This window comes from Lactuca saligna, chromosome 5, assembly GCF_052625555.1.
Source record: "Lactuca saligna cultivar CGN05327 chromosome 5, ASM5262555v1, whole genome shotgun sequence".
Lineage (NCBI taxonomy): Eukaryota > Viridiplantae > Streptophyta > Magnoliopsida > Asterales > Asteraceae > Lactuca > Lactuca saligna.
This window is the reverse complement of record NC_136421.1, coordinates 270351786-270375946: the sequence shown is the minus strand read 5'-3', so window position 1 is coordinate 270375946 and position 24161 is coordinate 270351786. Positions and strand designations below refer to the sequence as shown.

The following is a 24161-nucleotide window of genomic DNA, read 5'->3' as shown; positions in this document are numbered from 1 at the left end:
TTCCTTCTTTTACCGGATGTCTAATGAAGTGATATTTTCTATCGATATGTCTGGATCTGCCATGATCCCTTGGTTCCTTGGTTAAGGCAACCGCACCTTCATTATCACATAAAATCTCCACAGGCTCCTTTATGGATGAAACAATTCCAAGGTCTTCAATGAAGTTCTTCAACCATATTGTCTCCTTTGATTATTCACTTGCCACAATGTATTCTGATTCATACGTTGAATCAACTACCGTCTCCTGCTTGGAACTTTTCCAAGTCACTGCTCCTCCATTAAGGGTAAATACCCAGCTAGACTGCAATCGGTAATTATCCCGATCCATCTGAAAACTAGCGTCATTGTACCCTCGTACCCTTAATTCATCACTCCCAACGAGGACTAGAAACGATTCCTTGGTCCTCCGAAGATACTTAAGAATATTCTTAACTGCAGTCCAATGAGCTTTACCAGGGTTTCCCTGATATCTGCTAACCATGCTTAAAGCGAAGGCTACATCAGGGCGAGTACAAGTCATAGCGTACATGATTGAGCCGAATGTGGAAGTGTAAGGTACCTGGCTCATCTCAGCTATCTCTGCCTCTGTACTCGGGCTCTGAGTCTTACTCAGCTTGGTATTGCTTTGGATTGGTAACTCCCCTTTCTTGGAATTTTCCATACTAAAATGCTTTAGTACCTTATCCAAGTATGTATCCTGACTGAGTCCAATCAGTCTACTATCCTTATTCCCAGAATATACGTAGCTTTTCCGAGGTCCTTGATGTGCACGAAAGTACCCATTAATTTTATTAGTTATAACCTAACAAACTTAAACTAACTATGCACTTATAGGCGGTGTACCTAGTCAGATTACAGTATAGATTGGGTAAGTCGGGTGTCGATCACAAGGAACAGTGTTACTAATTAATCTACTTGTTATCAAATTAACCTAATTATTAACAAGTTTAGAAAGGGTTTTATCTGATTTTACAAGATCAGGCGAACTTAACTCAAATTCAGTCAATTAAGTAAAAACACTCTTGTCTAGTTCGATTCCACTTCGTCCTTATGGCTAGCTAATAATTATGAATTATCAAGTTGGTTGTAATTGTATTAGTAATTTAAGTCTAACTTTACCAATAATTAATTAATTCATGTCAAATTATGTATGGTCACACACAATTAAACACAGAGCTAATTATGAATATGAATATGTTATGTAAGATTTATTATGCCAACGCAATTATAGTCACAATCCACGTTCTCTAACACAACTAAGTTTATTTACTCTAATTACTAACTAAGATTGGTCAATCCTAGCTCTAACAATTTAATGTTCACTGAATCATTAGGTAAACAAGTTCATGCAGTTAATGGTCACTAAGCTACACAGAACATGAAATCAAGCAACTAGAGAAACAAACACAAACATGCTAGGTAGCTATAAATCCAACACAAGCAATTCACCAACTAAATAATTCCATAAAAATTAAGCTATTCATAAGTTGGAAGCTTCATCTAGCTAAACAAGAGTAGCTAGATTCAGCTGCTCATAATAGAAACTAACACACTAACACAAATCAAAGTATATTGAAACATGTTCCTACGTAACAAATAAGTAACCTAAATTATAGACCTTCACTCTTTTGGTGTTGAAAGCTTCTTTCCAGGACTTTTCTTCTGCTCAAAATCGTCTTCTGGAATCCCTTTCTCTAACCAAAAAAAAATCTCTATTCGTAATAACCAAGATTGCTTAAATATCCTTAAAAATACCGCACCACGTCGTGGCTATCTCGGCCACGTCGTGATCCCCAAGCAATCCATATCGGGCAAGGATTTACGCGATCTTTATCTTCTAGAATACTCATGCCACGTCGTGGGCATCCATGCCACGTCGTAGGTTTAGTAATTTTCGTGGATTTATTCATCTCTTGTGTTCCAAGTCTCCCATGTTCTATAAATTGTATTGTAGCTTTTGGTCCCTCTCTTCGAAAATACTTCTAATTGACTGAAAATAACAATTTAAAGTCATAAGTATCATTATTATAAACATATTATCAACTTATTAATAAAAATGTACTTAGATATTGCCTAAAAATAGGTATAAATATGGCAATATCAGTCCTTCATAGCGAAGCACTTCCCAAGCCATAACTTAACTTCCTGCAAGATTGGGATGTTGTTTCCTATGAGTAGTATGTCATTGACATACAATAAGAGGAAGATCACTATACTCCCATTGGCTTTGACATATACAGATGACTCATCTTCGCTTCACAGAAAGCCAAACTCTTTGACCTTCTCGTTGAAACAAAGATTCCATCTGTGAGACGCTTGCTTCAATCCATAAATGGATTTCTCAAGCTTGCACACTCTATTAGGGTGCTTCGCATCAACAAACCCCTCTGGCTGATTCATGTAAACATCCTCAGCCAACTTCCCGTTAAGGAAAACAGTTTTAACGTCTATCTGCCATATTTCATAGTCATGAAACGCAGCTATTGCAAGCATTACCCTAATAGACTTTATTTTTGCAACAGGTGAAAAGGTCTCATCATATTCAACTCCTGGAGTTTGTGTAAAGCCATTCGCAACCAATCGTGCTTTATAAGTGTGTACTTTCCCATCCATGTCCGTCTTCTTCTTGAAGATCCATTTGCACCCGACTGTCTTACGACCTGGTACATTATCAACCAAATTCCAAACTTGATTGTCGTACATAGAATGAATCTCATTGTCCATTGCCTCTTTCCATTTGGCAGACTCCGGGCCTGCCATGGCTTCCTTGTAGCTGCTAGGTTCGTCCAAATTTATTAGTGTACTATCACTAATGAATGTATCCACTTCAGTAGTAATATGGAATCCATACAACTGGGGTGGAACACTAGCCATACTAGAACGTCTAAGAGGTAAGGACTCGTCAACAGGTTCAACAGGAGTTTCCTCCTTAGGTTGATCGCCAGTGTTAGAGGTTCTTTCATCGCTCGACTCTTGAAGCTCTTCAAGATCGATTTGCCTCCCACTGTCCCCTTGGCTTATGAGTTCTCTCTCTCGGAAAACCCCTCTCCTTGCAACGAAGACAACATCATCACTCGATCTATAGAAGAGATAGCCAAAAGACTTATGTGGATAGCCGATGAAATAACACTTCTCACTACGAGGTTCGAGCTTTTCGTGAGTTTCTTGTCTTATGAAAGCTTCACAACCCCAAACCTTGATATGATCCAACGAGGGAGTTTTCCCTATCCACATCTCGTGAGGTGTTTTAGCAACCTTCTTGGTGGGAACTAGGTTAAGAATATGGGCCAGTCTCTAAGGCATACCCCCAGAAAGATATTGGTAATGAAGACCGACTCATCATAGAACGAACCATGTCCAACAAGGTCCGATTATGTCTCTCGCTCACACCATTCAATTGTTGTGTCCTAGGAGGCGTCAATTGCGAAACAATTCCGCATTCCTTTAGATAGTCGTGAAACTTAAGACTTAGGTACTCTCCTCCTCGATCAGATCGAATCATCTTGATTTTCCTGCCCAACTGATTCTCCACTTCATTCTTAAACTCTTTGAACTTTTCAAAGGTTTATGACTTTTGCTTTATTAAGTAAATATATCCATATCTGCTATAGTCATCTGTAAAGTCACGTAGAAGCGGCAAGCATCCCTTTTGGTGGATCTAAAGGGCCCACATACATATGTGTGTATGAGATCCAATAGTCCCTCACCCCTTGCACAAGTGTCAGTAAAGGGTGACTTGGTCATCTTCCGAAGTAAACAAGACTCACACGTGTCATCGTCCCTAAGGTCGAATGACTCCAACACTCCATCCTTTTAATTTGGGTTATGCGTTTCTTGTTGACATGGACAAGGGGGCAATGCCACAAGCATGCTTTGTCCAAACTATTGGACGAATCAATATTCAACACAACATTTCCTAAGTTGTCTACAACCAACACAGATTCATATATTCCATTACAAGGTAGTGCATTAAAATAGAAAACACCATCAAGATAAACATTAATAGAACCATTACTACTATCAATTGAATATCAAAACCCTTGTTTATATAATCCATGAAAAGAAATGATGTTCCTTGCCATATCTGGCGAATAGCAACAATTATTTAAATCTAACCCTAACCCATTTCTCAATACTAAGGAATAAACTCCAATATTGGTAACTAGTGACGATCTTCTGTTTCCCATGACCAAGTTTATCCTTCCATGCCCCACTTCCCTACTTTCTATTAGGCCCTGCAAATCAGAAAAAATGTGGAAACCACATCCAGTATCAAGAACCCATGAAGTAGCAAGTGATGAGTTACTAGATTTAATTGAATACATACCTGCAAAGATGGGTTTTATCTTCCCATCCTTAATATCTTGCAGATAGTTAGGGCAACTTTGTTTCCAATGGCCCTTCTCATGGCAGTAAAAGGACACTCCATCCTTAGGGACATAAGATGGTTTAGTGGAACTAGCTTTGGTCCCACTAAAAGAGTAACCATCTTGGGACTTTCCATTTTTGTGGCTCTTAGAAGGAGCCTTCCTCTTCTTACCTTTTCCTTGCCCAATTATCAGCACATGGGCCGAATCAGTAGGAGTTGTAGGAGTTGGTGCAACATATTTATCCTTTAGGTTACACTTAGCAGTCCTCAACAACCCTTGAAGCTTGCTCAAAGTGACCTTTTCTTTGTTCATGTGGTAGGTCATTATGAACTGGTTGTAGCACGGAGGCAAGGAGTGGAGGATGATGTCGATAGCCAAATCCTCATTAAAGTTAACATTTAACTTTAGAAGACGATCAACATACCTTTGCATCTTTTGTAGATGCGAGGTTAGGAATTCTCCACTCCCCATCCTAGCGGTGATCATGTTAGTGATGATCTCATAGCGCTCCTGCCTCGCGCTCTGGTGATACCTATCTATTAAATCTTGATGCATCTCGAATGGATACATGTCCTCGTAGGACTTTTGGAGTTCTGCATTCATAGTCGCGAGCATGATGCAATGAACCTTCATAGCATCGCGTTCATGTGCCTTAAAGGCAACGATTTCTTCAGCAGTGGCAGTTTCTGGATTGATCTTTTCAAGCTTCTCGTCGAGGACATATTCTTTGTCCTCGTAGCGAGTGATCATTCGAATGTTTTGGATCCACTCATTGAAGTTGTTGCCATTAAAGATCACTTTCCCACATAAACCTATGAGTAAGAATCCACCAGTAGCTGTAGGAGTGTTGTTGTTGTTTGCATTAGACATCTGAAAATAGAAAAGGACAAGTTTGATTAGAATGAATCCCCATTTAATCACCCAAATGATAAATTAGGGCTAGGATCCAACAAAATTATTTACAACTTAGAAAAGGAATGCCATATTCTATAAGCAAATAATTTGAAGGTAAGTGAAAGACGATTCACTACTTTTCCACCATGAAAAACAAAAGAAGATTTAGTTTTAAATGCTTTGAAAACCCCTAGATTTTGAGATTCATTGAACCTTTCAATGACATGTTTAAATCTTGATATGCCCTTCGAGTTTGTGACTGGAATACCGAGGATCACAAACAAGGTGTGAATAACCATGCGAATCAACATGGTGCACTCAATGTCACTATCACCTAATCAATGAGCCGAGCCACGCACGCTCCATTGATCTATGATAAACATCGATCCACCCTTCGCCACCAATGTCAATCCCAAATTAGTGTGCCGGTTAACCACACACGCTCCACTAACGTTTGACAAGGGTACGAAGTGTAATTCCATGGAATAACATCATTTTCACATTTTACCCTAAAGTAACTAAGATTGGGAATTTAAAAAAAAAATAGTTACTTGTGATATTCATTATACTTGTAATGAGGAATTAAATGCCCTATCTTGTCCGTTCGGCTAATGACCCTCCACCAATCAAGGAAGCGGTGGGTGAGAGTGGACACCCATTAAGCATCATTTTATAGGCAGCAACTTTATACCCCCCTTATAGACCGTCTTCGTGAATGAGGCCTACTAGCGATAAGAGTAGCTTATTCTTATACATACATACATATATATATATATATATATATATATATATATATATATATATATATATATATATATATATATATATATATTAATAAATAATTAATAAAGTATAAGGTTGAATTTTAAACTTGTAAAATTCTAAGGGATTGAAATTTAAATAATTCAAAATTAAACTTTTAATCAAAATTTTAAATTCTAAAACTTGAGGGCAAGTTTTTGAACTTTACAAAAAATAAAGGATGAAATACCAAATAATATAAATTAAACAATTAACTTTGTGATTATTTATATTTGACCTAATCCAAGTGATACAAGATAATAGATCAATTAATTCAAATAATCAATTTTATCATATAAGGAATTTATTATTTAACTAATTGGTAATTATATTTTGTTTTGGTAAGGATAATCTCATAATAATAAAATTCAGATTTTATCATACAAAAATAGTTTTGGAAATTATCCTTCAGAAAAACAACATAAAACCCCGAAAAATTTTCTGTCTGACACCTAAACTCGTCGAGTTCTTCAGATAGTTAGCAAAAAAACGATTTTAAAGATTGAATATATAAACAAAGCATCAATACAATAGAAACCAAACATAACTCTGATACCACTGATGGGTTTTACACACAAGAACTTTCATATGTGCTCATGCAAACCTTAATGCTTGGATCTAGGTTTCTCTATTGTATATGCATTGTATCCAAGACTTACAAACCCTAATCTAGCATACATATTTCGAAAATATCAAGATATAACAGATCTAGATTTTTACCTCTTCAAAAATCTTGAATCTTCTTCTTCTTGGAGCTTAGAGTCACAAGTGTAACTCCTCTAATGGCTTACAAACACCACACAAGCAAGAAGGCAACATGAGAGAGAGGAGAGATGCTAAAAAATCGGCCCTAGGGTTTCCTTGGAATCAAGTGGCTGAAAATTGCATGTAGGGGTCTCTATTTATACTGTAGACTGCTAGGGTTTCAGTCAAAACCCTAATGGACAACTTAATCACCAAGCAGCCCATGGAACCTTCTGGAATAAGGCCTATGGATGAAATTATGATGGACCTTCATCAAGCAGCCCATGGAACTAGCTAGGGTTTCAGTCAAAACCCTAATAGGGCCGAAGTTCGGACGTACGCCGGGAGTACCGAGCCCTACACTGGGCGTTCTTTCGGATAAGGTTGCCAGCTTCGCACCAGCTGGCTTGCACATCGGATGGATAAGAACCAAAGTACGCTAGGCGTACTCGGCCTCGGACGCGGGGCGTAATTGCGAGGCTACGTGGCGTGATCCGAAGCGAGGCCTGATCAGCGATGGATGGTCCAGATGTTGCCACATCATCACAGTTTCGCAAATCCGAGTTCTAACTTCAAAATTTTGTATCTTCCTCGTACGAGCTCCGTTTTTGACGTTATTTATATCCACGCGTAGGCGGGAACGTACTCTACAACTTTCGATTAGACTCCGTCGGCTAATTTTGATTTATTTTAAAAGTTATATTATTAACAGGCCGAGATATGATTGGTCCGTTAAAATCTCATAACTTCTTCATCCGACGTCCGTTTTCGTCTGTCTTTTTATCGTTACACTACTAATAACAAGATCTTCGATTCTCGTTTAGGTTGTATCGGCTAAAAACCGCTCGATCTAATATTCGAACTCCGAGCTGTACACTACTAAGCCGAAACTTCAAAATATCTTAACTTCCTCATACGAAGTCAGATTTGGGTGTTCTTTTTACGAACACTCTCAGGTTAACATATTCTACAACTTTCATTTAGACAACTAAGGCTAAAAGTCACTCTATCGTAAATTCACTATTTACGCTTCCCAGTGTCGTGTCGGTTTCGTCGCGAAACTTCGACGAGTCATAACTTCTTCGTTATAACTCGGATTTCGGCGTTCTTTATATCCCCAGAATCCTTGTTTCGACCACTTCAACTTTATGTAAAGATATCGGGATTATCTTATACTTTAATTTTGATGCTTATTTTTTTATTCTTTATTAATTATACCTTTATAATTAAGTTATAAGCACACAAATACATATAATTCTCATAGTATTCAAATATTTCTTCTTTATTATTTCAAAAAGAGTTACAATAGTTGACCTAGACTATTACATCATCTAAAATGTTTAGCTCCGAAACATGGACGTTACAAATATTAATTAAGCAATATGATTTCTCCTTTAATATATTATTCCTATAATATATTAATAAATCATAATTAACCTCTCTTCTCATAAATCATCCTATTAAGTTGCTTTGGTGAAGACAACCCAAAAGGACCATGCACTACCGAATCAAATACCTACCAAATATAGTTACGAGCTTAGACACTAATCCAACATAAGCCTCTAATTTTCCAGATCACATAAAAACAATGTCTTAATGGATAAATTTTCCAACTTTATCCATTTGGATGGTTCAAATAACACCGTCTCTAAACCTAGGTCTAAAATGGGACAAAATGCCTCAATCCCCATGCATGGATCATTTGGAAAGACACACATAAACTCAAAATACCTCAAAGGGTTTAGAAATTAAAAAAAAAAAAAAAAAGAAACGCCTTTGGACATGGACCTTTCCAAACTCTCAAGAATCATGACAAAGAGGGGACTAATCAAGCTAAAAACATAGATCTAAGGATAAGACACATAAATGTTGGATCTTGATGACTTACAAAGGCCGAGAAGGCTATGAAATGTTGGAATAACTCTGGAATTCTTCATTATGCACCAAGGAGCTTGCTTCTTCTTCAAGAACCATCAAAAGCACCATCCTTTAAGGAAATTAGGCAATTGAGGCTTGGGTTTCGAGGTTTCGGTCTTATGGGATGGGAAGCTGAAGAAAAAATAACTAACCTTAGAAATCAGTGTCCTTATATAAGCCTCAATGCCCGAGATTAGAGTTTGGAATTTATGTGGCTTCGCGTCGCGACCTATGCTTAGTTGTTGTGCGACTTATGACGTGACACGCGTCATGCTTATCTATTAAGCTCGTCGCGAACAAGGGTTTTTCCCAAACTCCTCAATCTCATTTCCTCAAGATCCTAAAATAATCACATACGGGAACCTGGTGTTACACGATGCGTGATTCTTTTAGTGGTAAACATAGTGCGTTTTAGTGTGGTTTTAAGCCAAAATCAAATCACAAACTGCATGTATTGGTTTTTGTAATCTTAAAACCACAATGCATAGTTTTTAAAGTGGTGTGGTTTTAAGTGGTATGGTTTCAGTTTTAAACAACACAATGAAAAGATACGGTTAGGGATGAGCAAAAAGACCGAACCGGCCGGTACCGGACCGGAACCGGGAACCGGCTTCAGCCAAAATCAAGAACCGAACCGGCTCGGCGGTTCTATCGGTTCCGGTTCTACCGCTTCCCGGTTCCTACCGGTTCTTGTCGTGTCTTCAAATGTTGGAACCGGCCCTTGAAAAATAGCATCATACGGTTCCGATTTTTGTCAGTTCTACCGGTTCCGGTTATATCGGTTCCGGTTCCTACCGGTTCCCGATTCCAAAAATCCACAAAAATAACGTCCCGGTCCCGGCCCGAGCGGTTCCATCGGGTTCCGGTGCCGATGCCGGTTCCGGTTCCGGTCGGTTCCCCGGTCCATTTGCTCATCCCTAGATACGGTTTCTAATGTGAAAAGAAATGACCGTTTTAACTTAAACATCCATAATATTATAATAGCATATTTTTTTCAATATACATATAATTAAAGTCGTGGGGTTCGGTTTCTAGGGTACAACTACCGCACAACATCAAATTTAGTCGGTTTTTGTCAAAATCGGTTTTTTAGATCCGTTTGGTTTTTGGTCACCCCTTACAATTACCACTAATGCTATGGTATTTGGTTGATGGGAAAAGTAGTGTCCACTAATTTCTATGAGTTTTATCGAGTTCCCAACATGTTTTTCACTGAACATTATAGTCTGACATTAAATTTTAGTAGGAGGTATTTAACAGCATAACTTAACTAATTTCTTTCCTTGAAATTAAATAAAATCAATGATGATGAACCAAATCTCTGTACAACAGACATGAAGGAAAACCGAAATTCACTACTACAAGAAAGACCACCATCTCCTGCTTCTGTTCTCCATTCCACTACTACTTCCCCCCAACCACAGCATAAGACCAATACCCACCACACTCACTAGCGGAGCCACCACAAACCACCACCCTCCTCCTCCACCACCACCACTCACGTTCTCACTCCGCCCCACCAATGCATGGCTTCTGTCTGGTCTCCTCCTGTCACTATCTGTCGGAAGCTCGTATCTACAAAGGGGACAAGTATTGTGCGCATTTAACCATGGTGTAATACATGAAGAATGGTACACATGCAAACAAGGAAGTCGATTCACTACACTCCCAACACACACACTATCCTTACAAATCACACACACCAAACTCAAACCCTCCACGTCATCATCTCCAACCACCACATGTTCAAGATTCTTCACAAACAAAGCCGATGCAGGAGGCGCCTCTCTGTCAATCTCACCATCAAGATACTCTCCAACACTACGCCATGTCACTTGCTCCTCCAAGTTACCATCAATTCCTCTCCTTTCACCGATTCCGATTCCGATTCCGGCCTCCGGAGACAGAACCTCCCTAAGCCAATCCACCGACAGATTCCGTCCATTTGTCGCCAATGATCTGTGCAGCCGAGCCCTACCCAACAAACTTCCATGTATGTTTTCACCATCACCATCACCATCACCATCATCATCATCATCATGGTCATCCGAGTTCCATTGGTTAAGATCACCGTGGATGGAGTCTGAATCTGTGTCATAACTTCCAGAATTGGAATTAGAATATGGAAAGATATCAGTTTCCTCAAAAACAGAATCAAAGTCATCACTTTCTGTATCAGATAAAACTCTCCCCCATTGTCTTGATCTGGATTGATACCCATGGTCATGATCAGAGACTATAGGCTGCATGTGTCTGGCTAGATTGATCATATCTGGAAATTCTTGTGATAATATATTTTCTATAGATTCTGGGCTGCTGTTGTACCTTGAGGTAGGAGTTGAGTGTTGTGTGAGTGTGAGGGTGTCTGTGTCCTCCACAAATAAAAACTTACAATCCCCACATATGTTCATGGCCATGGGTTCAATCATCCCCTCAGATGAAAGAATTCTATGACACAGGCAACACCTCTTTGGTTCAATGGCTAATGTGTTATTCGTGTCCATAAGTTACAGCTGCAAAAGTACATGTTGTGATTAGTCAATTCATGTCCATAAGATACATAGAAGCTATGGATGTTTGATTATTAGCTTTAACTCGTTTATCATTGTTGTTTCCTACAATCTGTCATAACTCATAATCCACCTTTAGTGCTACTTTTGTTTGTTAAAACAACATACAGTTAACAAACACATAATGGGATTATTGTCAGATGTGAAGAAAGCCAGCATACAAACTCAACTTGAATTATTTCGCGACCCTCCATTTCCTATATCCATTTTGTATGATAAAAAAGATGCTCAAAGGTTTTGTGAAAGGTCAACGTTTATTATTATAATTTTAATAAGGATAAAGAAATGTGGTGTTCACTCGCATTGATACAATACAACCCAAATGGTTAAACTGGATATACATGCGAATCCCTAATACTGATTCCATGTATAAGGAAAAGGGATACCCATAAATTTACCAGATACTTACTTGTAAAAATCAATTCCGCACCAGAGATCATCAATTTCCTCACCTGAATTGAAAGACAAACGAATCGTTGACCACTTTTGAAATAAAGTTCATAAAGATTAGAAAGAAGCCTATGATCATAAGACAATTAACCTGAAATTTACCAGGGATTTGCGGCGACCAAAATCAAAGAAGAAGATCGAGAAGAAGGGATAAACGCGATGGAGAGTGTCAGAAATTCCCACGATTGGCTGCTTTCTTGTTTTGGGGTCCATTCATTAGTTGTCTGATGCAAAAAAAAGTTCCTCTTATCTCTTTTATGCCGCCATACCTGAAGGAAATTTACAAATATGTATTAATATAATTTTTTTTTTAATAAATAGCGAATTATCATTTAAAATCTCGGACTTACAAAATTATACATTTTATTCAACTCTTGAAGATTCTAATTAAAATATTAAGTGGTGAATATAAGAGCACGATGACCAATTGATATATTCAACAATTGATATCGTGGACTTTGATATCAAGATTTTTTCATGTTTGACGTACCATAAAACTATTTTTAATTAGTGCTTTGGTTCTACTAAACACCTTGTTGAGGTTTTAGAAAATTTTAAATTGTTGCAAACTTTCACTATACGTTAAGTTTTAATTGGGTGTTATTCTCAAGGTTTTGAAGGGTGTTGTAATTGTTTTATACAGTACAACATTGACTTTGGTATTTGATAAATAAGTCTATAAGATAATGTAGCTCTAAATAAATTGAAAAAAAATATTTCAATTGAAGTTTTTATTTTTTAAAGTAAAAAAATAACTAATTAATACAAAAAAAAAATGATACAAAATGGCAATGAAATTATTGGCATATCAAACGAAACGATATTGGCGATCTTAGGCTGATAATGAAGAAAAACATTTCGGAGGACCAAACTTGGATGTAATGAATAGTGGAGGGCAAACATTTACAAATTGTTGTTTTAATTGAAAGAAAGCAATCACATACATTAATGTTTTCCCTCAAAAATTGAAATAGAATTCGTGAGACCAAATTTGGCGAGTTTGTTAGAAAACAGAAAGACGTGTTTCCGGTGTTTTTCATGATCTGAAAGCCTTTCATCTCCTCCGATCGCTTCATTGCCGTTCTGGTGCCCGGCGGTGGGTCATTCCGATGCCCTACTACGTCTCCATTGTTTCTCCCTCGTTGCCTGCTAACTGTGTATTTGTATATATTTGTATAATCAAAGATGGCGTATCGTAGAAGGCAAGGACTTTCTAGGTCTTCCACGTTTAACGAAGGGATTCTCCATCCGCGAGACCAAGATGACACCACCACATCCTCCGCTGCAGCCGCACCTTCGTCACCTCTCGCCCCTCAGCCAAACAGACCTACCGACCCTCGTCTCCAATCTTTTCAATCCTCCGGTGCCTTTCACGCTTCTTTCAAAAATCGAACCAAGGTTTTTCATTACTTTTACTTTTAGTTTATTTTTATGCTAAATTTGAAGGTTTTCTGTTCTATTCTTCTTTACAAAATTCATACATATATGTGTGGATGAATGTATACAGATAAATCTTCCTCGTGTTAAAGGAACTGCGTAAATGTCACAATTGTGTGTATATAATTGATATTACCCCCTTTTCCTTATTTCTAGCTTTAATTGGTTTGAACATTATTACGATTTCAGTCAGGATTCGTAGAAAAAAAAAGTTCTGCTACCACATATGATTATACTTCAATGAAGAGCAAAAATGAACCAGGAGGCTTTTGGGGCGTTATAGCAAGGAAAGCTAAATCCATTCTTGATCATAATGGAAGTCCTAAACAATCAAATACTCCTAGCATCACGAAGCCAGAAGCAGTTAGTTTCTCAACAAGTAACCAGGTGCTATATCACTTTTTTCATTTCATATATAGTTTCTTTATTTGTTGATTATTTAATGTATAAGATTTTTCATATATCAGTAAGATACAATGTTGGTTTGTAGTTCAATGGTATTCAATTTGAGCATTCGAAGAAATTGGAGGGTCCTCCAAGAGTAAAGATTCATGGTTTGGATAGACTCACATCTTGTTCCCTCAATCAAATTGGTGAGACCATTGGGAATGCTTTGGAGGTAAATTAGTCTTGTTATTGTTAGTTAAAAGTAATTATGAATTGTAAATGTTTATAGATATCTATCAAAGTAATTATCTTAATTTTGTTACATTCAGGAAGGAAATAGAAAAAGCATGAGAGACAGGAAAAGCGATGAGGAATTGATGCAGGAATTAATGCAGATGAGAAGAGGCAGGGGAAAGAATAATGAAGGAAAGAAAGTCCAGATGGATCCAGAAACTCAACTGAAGGTTTCTCGCGACGTAAGGTGGCAAATGCATGCATGAATCATGATGCATCATGCATGCATGCATGATGGACATGTCAATGATAATATTATATATGAGATATATCATATCATATATGTATAATGTATGATGGTGTTTGTTTTGTTGGATTGCGTGGGTGACAGGTGGCAATTGCAACAGCTGCCAAAGCAAAAGTGCTTCTTCGGGAGCTGAAAAGAGTGAAGGCTGATTTGGATTCTGCAAAAAAACGATGTTCTGAGCTGGAAGAAGAAAACAAAATGCTCCGAGATGGCGACCACCCTGCACATGCACATCATGATGATGATGACATGGTATGTATGTCTTTTAATTTAATTAGTAATATTAACAGTTGGTATAATTGAAAGAAATTAATTAAATTGGATTGTTTATTTATGAATTTAGATACGGATTCAGCTGGAGACGTTATTAGCAGAAAAAGGGCGTTTGGCACATGATAATTCGGTGTACGCACGTGAGAACAGGCATTTGAGAGAGATAATTGAATACCATCAACTGAGCATGCAAGATTTGGTGTATTGGGATGACGTCACCCAAGAAGTTCAAATTGACCTATCTACCCCTGCTTCTGTTTCTGCGTCTGCTTGGTCCCGCCCAACGGATCCGGATACCTCCGAACGATCACGGCTAACTACTGCTAAGAGTGTATGATCGATTTTTCAATGTTTATGCATGGATATTATTAACATTAATTAATTTATATACATATTTGTAAATTTTAATTATTGTCTTTTTCTTTTAGGTTTTCTACAAATTTGTTATAATTGTCGCATTCTTAATTTCATTATCTTTTTTAGTTGGTTATATCATATATGGGTTTTTCTTTCAATGACAATCGGGTTACTACAGTTTATGTGGTTTTTTATATACAACAGCATTTAATAAATAAATAACTTCTGTCAAGATAAGTTCTCAACATGGATTTGAAAGCCACACAAACAGATCACGGAAAGTGTATGGAAATTAAGGCCATTTTTTATTTGAACAGAAAATAAAGGAGGAAGAAGGAGTTCATCTTGATTAAAAAGTTGTTAATACATCCTGGTTTTAATTTTTTGGTTTCTTGCCTATATTTGTTTAGTTGCTTTTGTTCTTCACATTTCTTTCTTTCTTGATCTGTTCTTGTTAAATGCCTGAGAAGACGATCCACCATGTGGGAGGGTTTATGGTCTGTCCATTTTTATTACCATAAACAAATAATAAAATATAAAACAAATGGTAACATTGTTGTTTTTTTAATATTTATTTGTCCTTTATCATGACAATTTTTGCAATTTTTGTCATAGTTACCAAATTTCATCAAGAAGTTCCATCATTCGTGATTAGATCTGATTATAAGAAAGATAGAAGGAAAACCGTTTTTTTGTTGGGTAAAATTAAGAACATAAGACTACTTCGATTCACAACCAAAATCAACCCAACTATCTATTAAAAAATTAATTTATCTTTCTTCCACCTATACAACCCAACTAAACCCAATTTTTCACACCTATTAGCAACCGAACCCAAACCAAACTATTATATTAATTATGATTATTTATTATTATATTATACCGGGTACATATTACGTTTTATTAAATTTATAACCTAAACTTCTTATTATATTTAAGATTATATAGACAATATTAAAAATATTAACAAAATTCTAAAAATATATAAATATTGGTCTTTATTTGTATATGTAGATAAAATTATTTTATGTATTTTAGTATATTTTGTTAATTTTTTTTAATAAAAGTAAAACGGTTGGTGCACTAACGCCAAAGTTGAGTTTTAAGCTTTTTCTTTGCATTTTTTAAGTTTCTTTTAATTTTTAGTCCAACCAACTAAAACAATTGGTCATGAAGTAGCCTAACAATAAAATAAAAACAACCGGTTGTTGTGGTTGTTGTTGATGTCGATTCGTGTAAGACTACACAAAGAAGCTCTCATCTTTAAATGTTTTTACGTCTTTCTAAAGTTGTAAGCTTCAACGTAAACACTAAAGATTTGATGTATAATATTTTTCGTTCGTGTACGGATCAGCACCAATTAATAAATGAATTAGAAGTTGCTATTCTTTTATATCCTATATTGATAAGGGAAGAAACTTGAAAGTGGGTTTATAAGTCTTCTTTTTTGATAAACATTTAAAGACTTTAGTGGATCAATAGATACACCAAGTTCATACACGTGTTGTTGACGTTCCTTGACTTTGTAAGGATCACATCGACTTAACGTGACACATGGTGAGCTATTGTAGGATTATCATTGTCACATAAATCTCTCTCTCTCTCTATGTGTGTGCGCGTGCACGCGCAAACGCAAACTGCAAAAATATGTAGTTATAGGAGTATTTTTCTATTTTAGTAGTTATTAAATATTTATATAATTATTTAAACTTTGTAAAACAAATGAAATAGGTAAAATAGTCTTTTTAGACCAAATCTATAATTTTTTTAAACCTTTGGATATTAGCCACGATAAAATAAGAAATAAATTACTATGTTTGTAATTTTGTCACTTCCAAATATGTATTGTAAAAACAATAAATTCCGAACAAATTTATAAACCAATTAATTTTTATAGAAGTTTCCTACCTCAATCTGTCTTTACCATCACAGCTTTATTTTAACATAAACCTGTAATTCAACTAAATTTAAGATATTTTTCACACTTTCAAACTGTAGCACCAATACCTTCATCTGCACACTTCCACATCCCTACTCAAGGATTTTGTCCGGTCCATTACTACCTATAAACACGTAGTGAATATGCCCAACAACCAAACAATGGCGAAAGAAGCCGAGGTGATTCTGCTGAATTTATGGTCAGCTTCTCTTTATTAACCTAAACAACTCAAACCCCATTTGATATAATTTGTGTGTAACTTTGCATCTGGGATTCTTTCTTGTACACAGACAGCAGTGAGCAACGAATCTTGAATCAATGACTACATATTCAAGAAATTCACTCCAGTTTTGAGGCAACTTCCTATCTTTCAAACAAGTCAATGTTTGTTAAGATCTTGTATTCAAGGGAAATGGTCTTAGATTATCGAATCTTTTGTCTAACACTGTACAAGGAAATGTAGGTATACCAAATTGGGAGGAACTTGTACACAACAAACGAGGAAGAACATAATGCATCCAGTAAAAAGTTCAGTGATTCCCTTAAAAACTGATTTAAGGAGAGCTCGGAGATAAGCCTTAATTTGGCGGTGATAGTTTCGAGTTACTATTATTTCGATATACAAGTAGAAAACAAAAACAATAATGTTGTTCTTTTTGCTAATTAAAGGTAGGCAATAGTTGAAGATTTTGTATCCCACATCGGGTGGGTGAAGGAAGCAGCCAAGAGAAAGCTGTGTATAAAATGAGAAGCCAAAGAGGGGAATAAGCATACCTTTCTCGGCCTTTTGGCTAAGATCAAGTGTAGTATCTGTTCTTATCAGTTTAATATCTGATATGTGGGCCATCGGCCCACTCGATATTAATCTTATTTTTTATGGGGAAAGGCCCATTACAGTAGCTTGCTGCTGGGGTTCTTCACGATTCGCCTTGGTCTTACACTACTGCCTAGGCCTGGCTCGCCCCTCCAATCTTTTAGTTGAAAGTTGTTGTTTTTGGTATCTGTTAGTTGTGATTCTTAACATTTTAACTAACTATTGCAATTGTTAACTCCTTTTAAGAAATTTGTTTATAAAGTCGATGTAGTGTTAAATATAATTACTCAACAAAACAGATGACAGCTTATTCATAGAAGCTTCAAATGGAAAGTTTTAAGGAAATGAAGGCCATTTTTTATTTGAATAGAAAATAAGGGTGGAAGAAGGTATTCATGTTTAATTAAAAAGTTGTTACTACATCTTGGTTTTAACTTTTAAGTTTGTTAATGCCACAGAAGATGATATATTGTGGGTAGGTAAGATGGTTTATAATGGGTCCATCTTTTATTAATATAAAAAATATATATACAAATGGTAAAATTGTCATTTTTTAATATCTCCAATATGTTTGTTCATTTGAAATTTAAATTTAGAAATTTGATATTTATGCATTGCGCTAATGCTACCATGGATTATCAATGAGCAGTAATATTTGTAAACAAAGTTATAACATAAGGGTCTATTTTCAATACTAATGAATTTCATAAATAAATAAAAATACAATGAAATAAACAAGTTTTGTATTATAAAGGTAGAGTTTGGCCATTGATTAAAAGTCATGACTATTAAACAGCTTTTAATTTGACATTAATTTATTTTTATTTAAGACTTCTTTCCATCAACACATAAACACCAACAATAGAAAAAACTAGTCTTCAAATAGACCCGCCGAAATAAAGCTTGGTTCCAAAAAAAACTCGGTTGAGTCATTACTAATTCGTAGCCTGATAAACATAACATAAACATTATGTAAATGCAAAGAAAATTATAATCTTACTATGTGAACATTATAATCTATTTAAATTACAAAAATGAATTATTTAATGTTATAAAGGTTCAAACACAATACTTCACTTATCTATAAAAATAATACTAAGTACATAAAACCATCGAAAATTCAAAAGATGCATCATAAATTGAAATACCATCGAACACTCTCAATTTAAAGCGAAACCGATTCTATTTACAATACATTCGACCTCATTTATGGTTTTATTCTAGAAACCAAATTGTAACACCTGAAAATACACAGATTGTGTTTTTAAAATGTAAGATGTTAAAATACAAAATTAATTGTTATTAAATAAACGGCAAAGTACAGAAAAACACAACCATTTATCTCTAACATTCTAAAAAACTCTTACATTTTGTTAATATGCAGAAAAACCTTTATATTTTTAGTTACCTTTCCCATTAAAAAAATACCGCTTTTAAGAAATTATTTGTTTTTTTGTGACATAATATTTATATTTTTCGTTTTTAGGTTAACATGAAAACAAAAATAAGTGACGTTGCTTCTTATCTAAGGTAAAATAAGCGACATCATTTTCTTTTTTCAATGTCAACTTAAAAACAAACAAGATAAATATCATGACACAAAACAACTAGTTTCTTCTTAAAATATAAAGAGTTTTCCTGTATATAAACAAAATATAAGAGTTTTTTCGAATGTTGGTATGGTAGATAAATGGTTGGGTTTAATGCATTTTACCTTTCAATAAAACAAGTGTTAATTGGTAATTTGGTTGTTACAGAATAACTACGGATTTTGTTGATTTGGAAGGGATAATTTCACATTATATATTAGTATTAGGTTATTAAGTTATGACAAAAACCCAAAGTTAGTAGCTATTATGAAGATATTGTCCTAAGATGATGACTTATATTGTCATTGAATTAAATACAGAAAAAGGCCTAATCAAAGGGACCGTAGTTAAATATTATGAACTATGTTCCTAAGGCTATATAGAGTGGGAGGAATTTTTTACCTATATGATGACATGAAAGCTCACTCACTACTAACTTATTAATGGAATATCACCTCGGCCTTGTGACTTTGTGACCATCTATTAGTGAGGCTATGCTTCCTCATAATCTCTCTCTCTCTCTATATATATATATATATATATATATATATATATATATATATATATATATATATATATATATATATATATATATATATATATATATATATATATATATATATATATATCGGTCAACCCCTGTTTTTTCGGATACAGTGTAAAAAATTTTGAATTTTTCGTTTTCTATATTTGTGCCACTATGTAAAAGGAAAAACGTGTCACCAGCAACACTAGGAATGGCAACGGGGCGGGTTCGAGGCGGGGCATGGTTTCCCAAACCGCCCCGATATTTTTCAGGTATCTTATCGGAGCGCCCCATTGGGTTCGGGTTTTTTCGTCGGGTTTCGGGTATCTTATCGGGATTTTTAACAATTCATAACAAACAATTTATTCCGTTTTAGAGAACCCCAATGTCTTATAAAAAATACATGTTCTAGCCTCCCTTTTAAATTAAAAATATGATGTATCACTTTTATAAAATAAACTAGATGTTATATTAAAAATTATTTGATTTAAGTTTGGTATAATACGTCAAAACATAAATAATTGTTAATAACTAAAAAAATTATTTGATTTAAGTTTAGTGTAAAACGTCAAAATATAAAAAATGATCATTCACACCATATTTTAAAAACTAAAAATATTGTCAACGGTAAATATTTTATCTTTGAATGCGTGTAATTAACATAAAAAGGATTTGTGTGTATGTGAGTGTGTGTGTGTCAAATAATAGGTCGTTATCGGGTTCGGGGCAGGGAATAAGTTGTTATCGGGTTCGGGGCAAAAAGAACTCACTCCCTGCCCCGAACCCGATAACGACCCATTACCCGGCCTGAAATGTTTGGGTTCGGGTTTCCCCGTCGGGTTCGGGCTTTTTTGCCATCCCTAGGCAACACGTACATGCCACCGACAACACATATTACGAAATCTTGGGCCCGTCCTTGCATATCTATCTTCTCTCCACTTACTAGCAACCTACTAGTGAAACACCATTTCCTAAGGCTGGTGGGAACCTAATGGAGTTGATACTAGTTGATGTGGTCATCTCTTGATGTGTAAGAATCCTCTTAAGGCTATGCATAGTAGGATGGATTTCTTACGCGTATGATGACATGGAAGCTCACTTCCTACGAACTTGTTAATGGAACATCATCCATGCCTTGTGACTTTGTGACCATCCGTGAGTGAGACTATGCTACCTTACAATCTCTCTCATTCCTCCATATATATATATATATATATATATATATATATATATATATATATATATATATATATATATCTTCTCCCCACTTACTATTAGAACACCATTTCCTAATGCTGGTGAGAACCTAGTGGAGTTGATATTGGTTGATGTGGTCATCTCTTTATACGTAAGAATCCTCCACATATTCCTTTTATTCTAACGAGGCGATGTTTATTCTTTTTTCTAAGCCCCTTTTTTCACCATTAAACTCTAAATAGGCCGTCTCATGGTATTTATAATTACTCATTCAAAACACACCATGGTATTATTTCAAAAAAAAAACTTTCATTAGTTATCACTAATTGTCCCTTAAAAATGGTAATATCATCAAGTTTATAAATATTTATCAATTATTGTAATAAGGGTTTAGGAGCAAAAAATCGCAATGTACTTTAAAACTGGTCATATTATTCATACCTTGATTGATAAATCTCAATCTCTTGCTATTGCATCCCTAAATTGCGGAATAAAATTTTCATTTAAAGAACTTAACCAATTAAAATCTTTAGCTCAAAAACCATTAAGTAACATTCCTTTGATTAAAATTATACAGTATCAGAGTTAAATTATAAAACCGTGGAAACAAACATCTTCATTGCGTAAGTACAGTTCCACTGAGCTTTTCTCATGAACAACCTACAAAACATTTTAAACACAACTATAATCATAAATCTTAGTGAGTTCCCAGTATACCACATATATCATCATAGATACAATGCATCCACATAAAGTCATCGGCTCTAGCGTAAAATAACGGGTATATAACATACACAAAATTCATACATAAAATAACGGGTATTTACCAACCCCAAGCAAATGTTATGGCCAAATCATAGTCTTACAATCACTTCCTGCTATGGGCTACCCCATGGTCTTTCCTTGCAATACCAAGGGCTAAATCCTATTCTTACAAGCAAGTGTCATGGGATACCCCTATGATCATTCATACAGTTTCATGGGCTACCCCCATGGTCTTTCCTTGCAATGACAATGGCCAAATCCTGGTCTTACAAGCAAGTGTCATAGGTTACCCCATGGTCTTTCGTATAATTTCCATGGGCTACCCCAATGGTATTTCGTATAATTTCCATGGGCTGCCCCAATGGTCTTTCCTTGCAATGCCAAGGGCCAAATCCTGGTCTTACAAGCAAGTATCAAGGGCCAAATTCCTGGTCTTTCATCCTGGTCTTACAATGCAATACCAATAACTCTATTTAAATAATTTCCATATGATACACGTATTATACTTTATTTATACTTTTACTTCATAACTTTTTTGTATTATCATGATATACATACACTTCCCTTGTATAATTATATAGACGTTAAACAACACACTTTCATACATATTTTTATACATATATTAGGTTATGAATGATTCAAACATTTTCTTGGGTTTATACACACAACATCAAACACACACAACCCTAAAAAGAGCTTATTCTTCAATTTAAGCAGTTACACCCAACCAAAATTATAACACATGCTATGAGTTGTGCTTTAACCACAATAGGTTACCGCATGGTCTTTCGTATAATTTCCATGGGCTACCCCAATGGTCTTTCCTTGCAATGCCAAGGGGAAAATCCTGGTCTTACAATTGTCAAGGGCCAAATTCCTAGTCTTTCATCCTGGTCTTTATTTATACTTTTACTTCATAACTTTTTTGTATTATCATGATATACACACACCTCCCTTGTATATATATATATATATATATATATATATATACACGTTAAACAACACACTTTCATACATATTTTTATACATATATTAGGGTATGAATGATTCAAAACATATTCTTGGGTTTATACACACAACATCAAACACACACAACCCTAAAATGAGCTTATTCTTCATTTTAAGCAGTTACACCCAACCAAAATTATAACACATGCTATGAGTTGTGCTTTAACCACAATACGTAATTAAAAATAATAATTCATGTATGAAAACACAAAAATGGAACTCTTTGGCTCTAGGGTTTTTAGGGCAAAAATCGATATAAAAAGGTGTTGATTTCTTTGTCCTAGACATCAACAAACACCAATCAAAGTGAAGGGAGCTAAATATTGATCTAAGTAACCTTAATCATGCAACAAAATAGATCCATGAGCTATTTGAAAAAGATTAAGCATATATTTACATATATCTTGAAATATAAGTACATAAGGGAGTTTAAATACAATTGAAGGCGATTATATTGGTCTAACCTCATACATTTTGTAACGCCCCAAAAATTATAAAGTAAAATTTTCATTTTTAATTTAACCAGTAACACCAATTATCTTTTTCCCAACATTCAAAGTATATTATAATAAAATAGTTATCAGAGTATAATCCCAAAATCATCAAGTTGCGGGAACATGGGTGGATGCGCAACAATTAAGCCAGGCCCTTCCCCTTCGAACCGGAAGCAGCCAAACCCTTCCCCTTCGAACCGGAAGCACCTAAAACGATAACCATAAAACCGTAGGAAAAAAACTTACTGAATTCTCCAAAATACCTCATACCATACATATCAGCATACGATGGGCCATACCCCACAACCATCGGGCCCCGCCCGGAACAGATCTGTCAGTACCATGCGATGGGCCTAGCCCAACAAACTCATCAGGCCCCGCATGGTATACATACAAACACATACAAGACATGCAAGAGTAACAAAGACAATTAACATACTATTTTTGGATTAGGTGTCTAAGCTCATAACTATAATTGGTATGTACTTGACCCGATAGTAGCATGGTCATTTTGGGTTGCCTTCACCGGAGCAATTTGATAGGATGAATATTTGAGAAAGAGGTTATTTGTGATTTATTAATATATTATAAGAATAATATATTAATTAAGAAATTGTATTATTTAATATGTACTGATTAAAAATTAATTTGAAATAATTAGGTGATCAGAAGAGACTGATTAAATTTACAGTAACTGATTAGGTAAATCAGTAATACTTGTAGTTTGGGCTAATGATCCATGTTGATTATGGGATGGGCTAAATCTATGTGAGAATCCATGAAGAGTTAGTCCAAAGGGCCTATCATATAAATCAATTGAATACCTAGAGGTTTAGGCAAATTAGGGTTTTATGTATGAAACCTTAGGAATTCCACACTATAAATGTAACCCCTAACACTCTATAATGAGCCAAGACTTCCAAGACGAAACCTTAGCCGATTTTTAGGTGCCTCCTAACCTCTCTCTCATTGTCCTCCATTGTTCTTGGTGTTTGTAACTTATTAGAGATATCATACTTAAGGTACTAAGCTCTTGAAAGGCCAAGGATTACAAGCTACAACAAAGAGGTATTTATCTAACTAGTTTT

General features: G+C 35.4%; 2 protein-coding genes and 1 non-coding gene across 5 annotated transcripts; 2 read left to right on the top strand and 1 right to left on the bottom strand.

The window, feature by feature from the left end:
• Window positions 1-9992: 9992 nt before the first annotated feature.
• On the bottom strand, window positions 9993-11967 carry LOC145047791 (uncharacterized). 2 transcript variants are annotated; one of them, XM_078996149.1, is made up of 3 exons: window positions 11849-11967; window positions 11706-11748; window positions 9993-11239 (listed from the first exon to the last, which is right to left on the bottom strand). In XM_078996149.1, exon 3 carries the CDS (start codon window positions 11228-11230, stop codon window positions 10085-10087), a length of 1146 nt encoding a protein of 381 aa, XP_078852275.1. In that variant the 5' UTR covers window positions 11231-11239; window positions 11706-11748; window positions 11849-11967; the 3' UTR covers window positions 9993-10084. The 2 variants fall into 2 exon arrangements, with proteins under 2 accessions (XP_078852275.1, XP_078852276.1); XM_078996150.1 differs by having other exon boundaries at window positions 11838-11959.
• A 753-nt stretch (window positions 11968-12720) lies between these two features.
• On the top strand, window positions 12721-14792 carry LOC144997790 (uncharacterized). Of its 2 annotated transcripts, XM_078957658.1 has the most exons (7): window positions 12721-12842; window positions 12932-13144; window positions 13373-13570; window positions 13674-13802; window positions 13900-14046; window positions 14196-14363; window positions 14455-14792. In XM_078957658.1, the coding sequence occupies exons 2-7, from the start codon at window positions 12932-12934 to the stop codon at window positions 14719-14721; spliced, it is 1122 nt and encodes a 373-aa protein (XP_078813784.1). In that variant the 5' UTR covers window positions 12721-12842; the 3' UTR covers window positions 14722-14792. The 2 variants fall into 2 exon arrangements, with proteins under 2 accessions (XP_078813784.1, XP_078813783.1); XM_078957657.1 differs by having other exon boundaries at window positions 12721-13144.
• A 2658-nt stretch (window positions 14793-17450) lies between these two features.
• On the top strand, window positions 17451-17647 carry LOC144999404 (U2 spliceosomal RNA). The gene has a single exon (XR_013660876.1). It is a non-coding gene; the product is annotated as a U2 spliceosomal RNA (small nuclear RNA).
• The last annotated feature ends 6514 nt before the right edge of the window (window positions 17648-24161 follow it).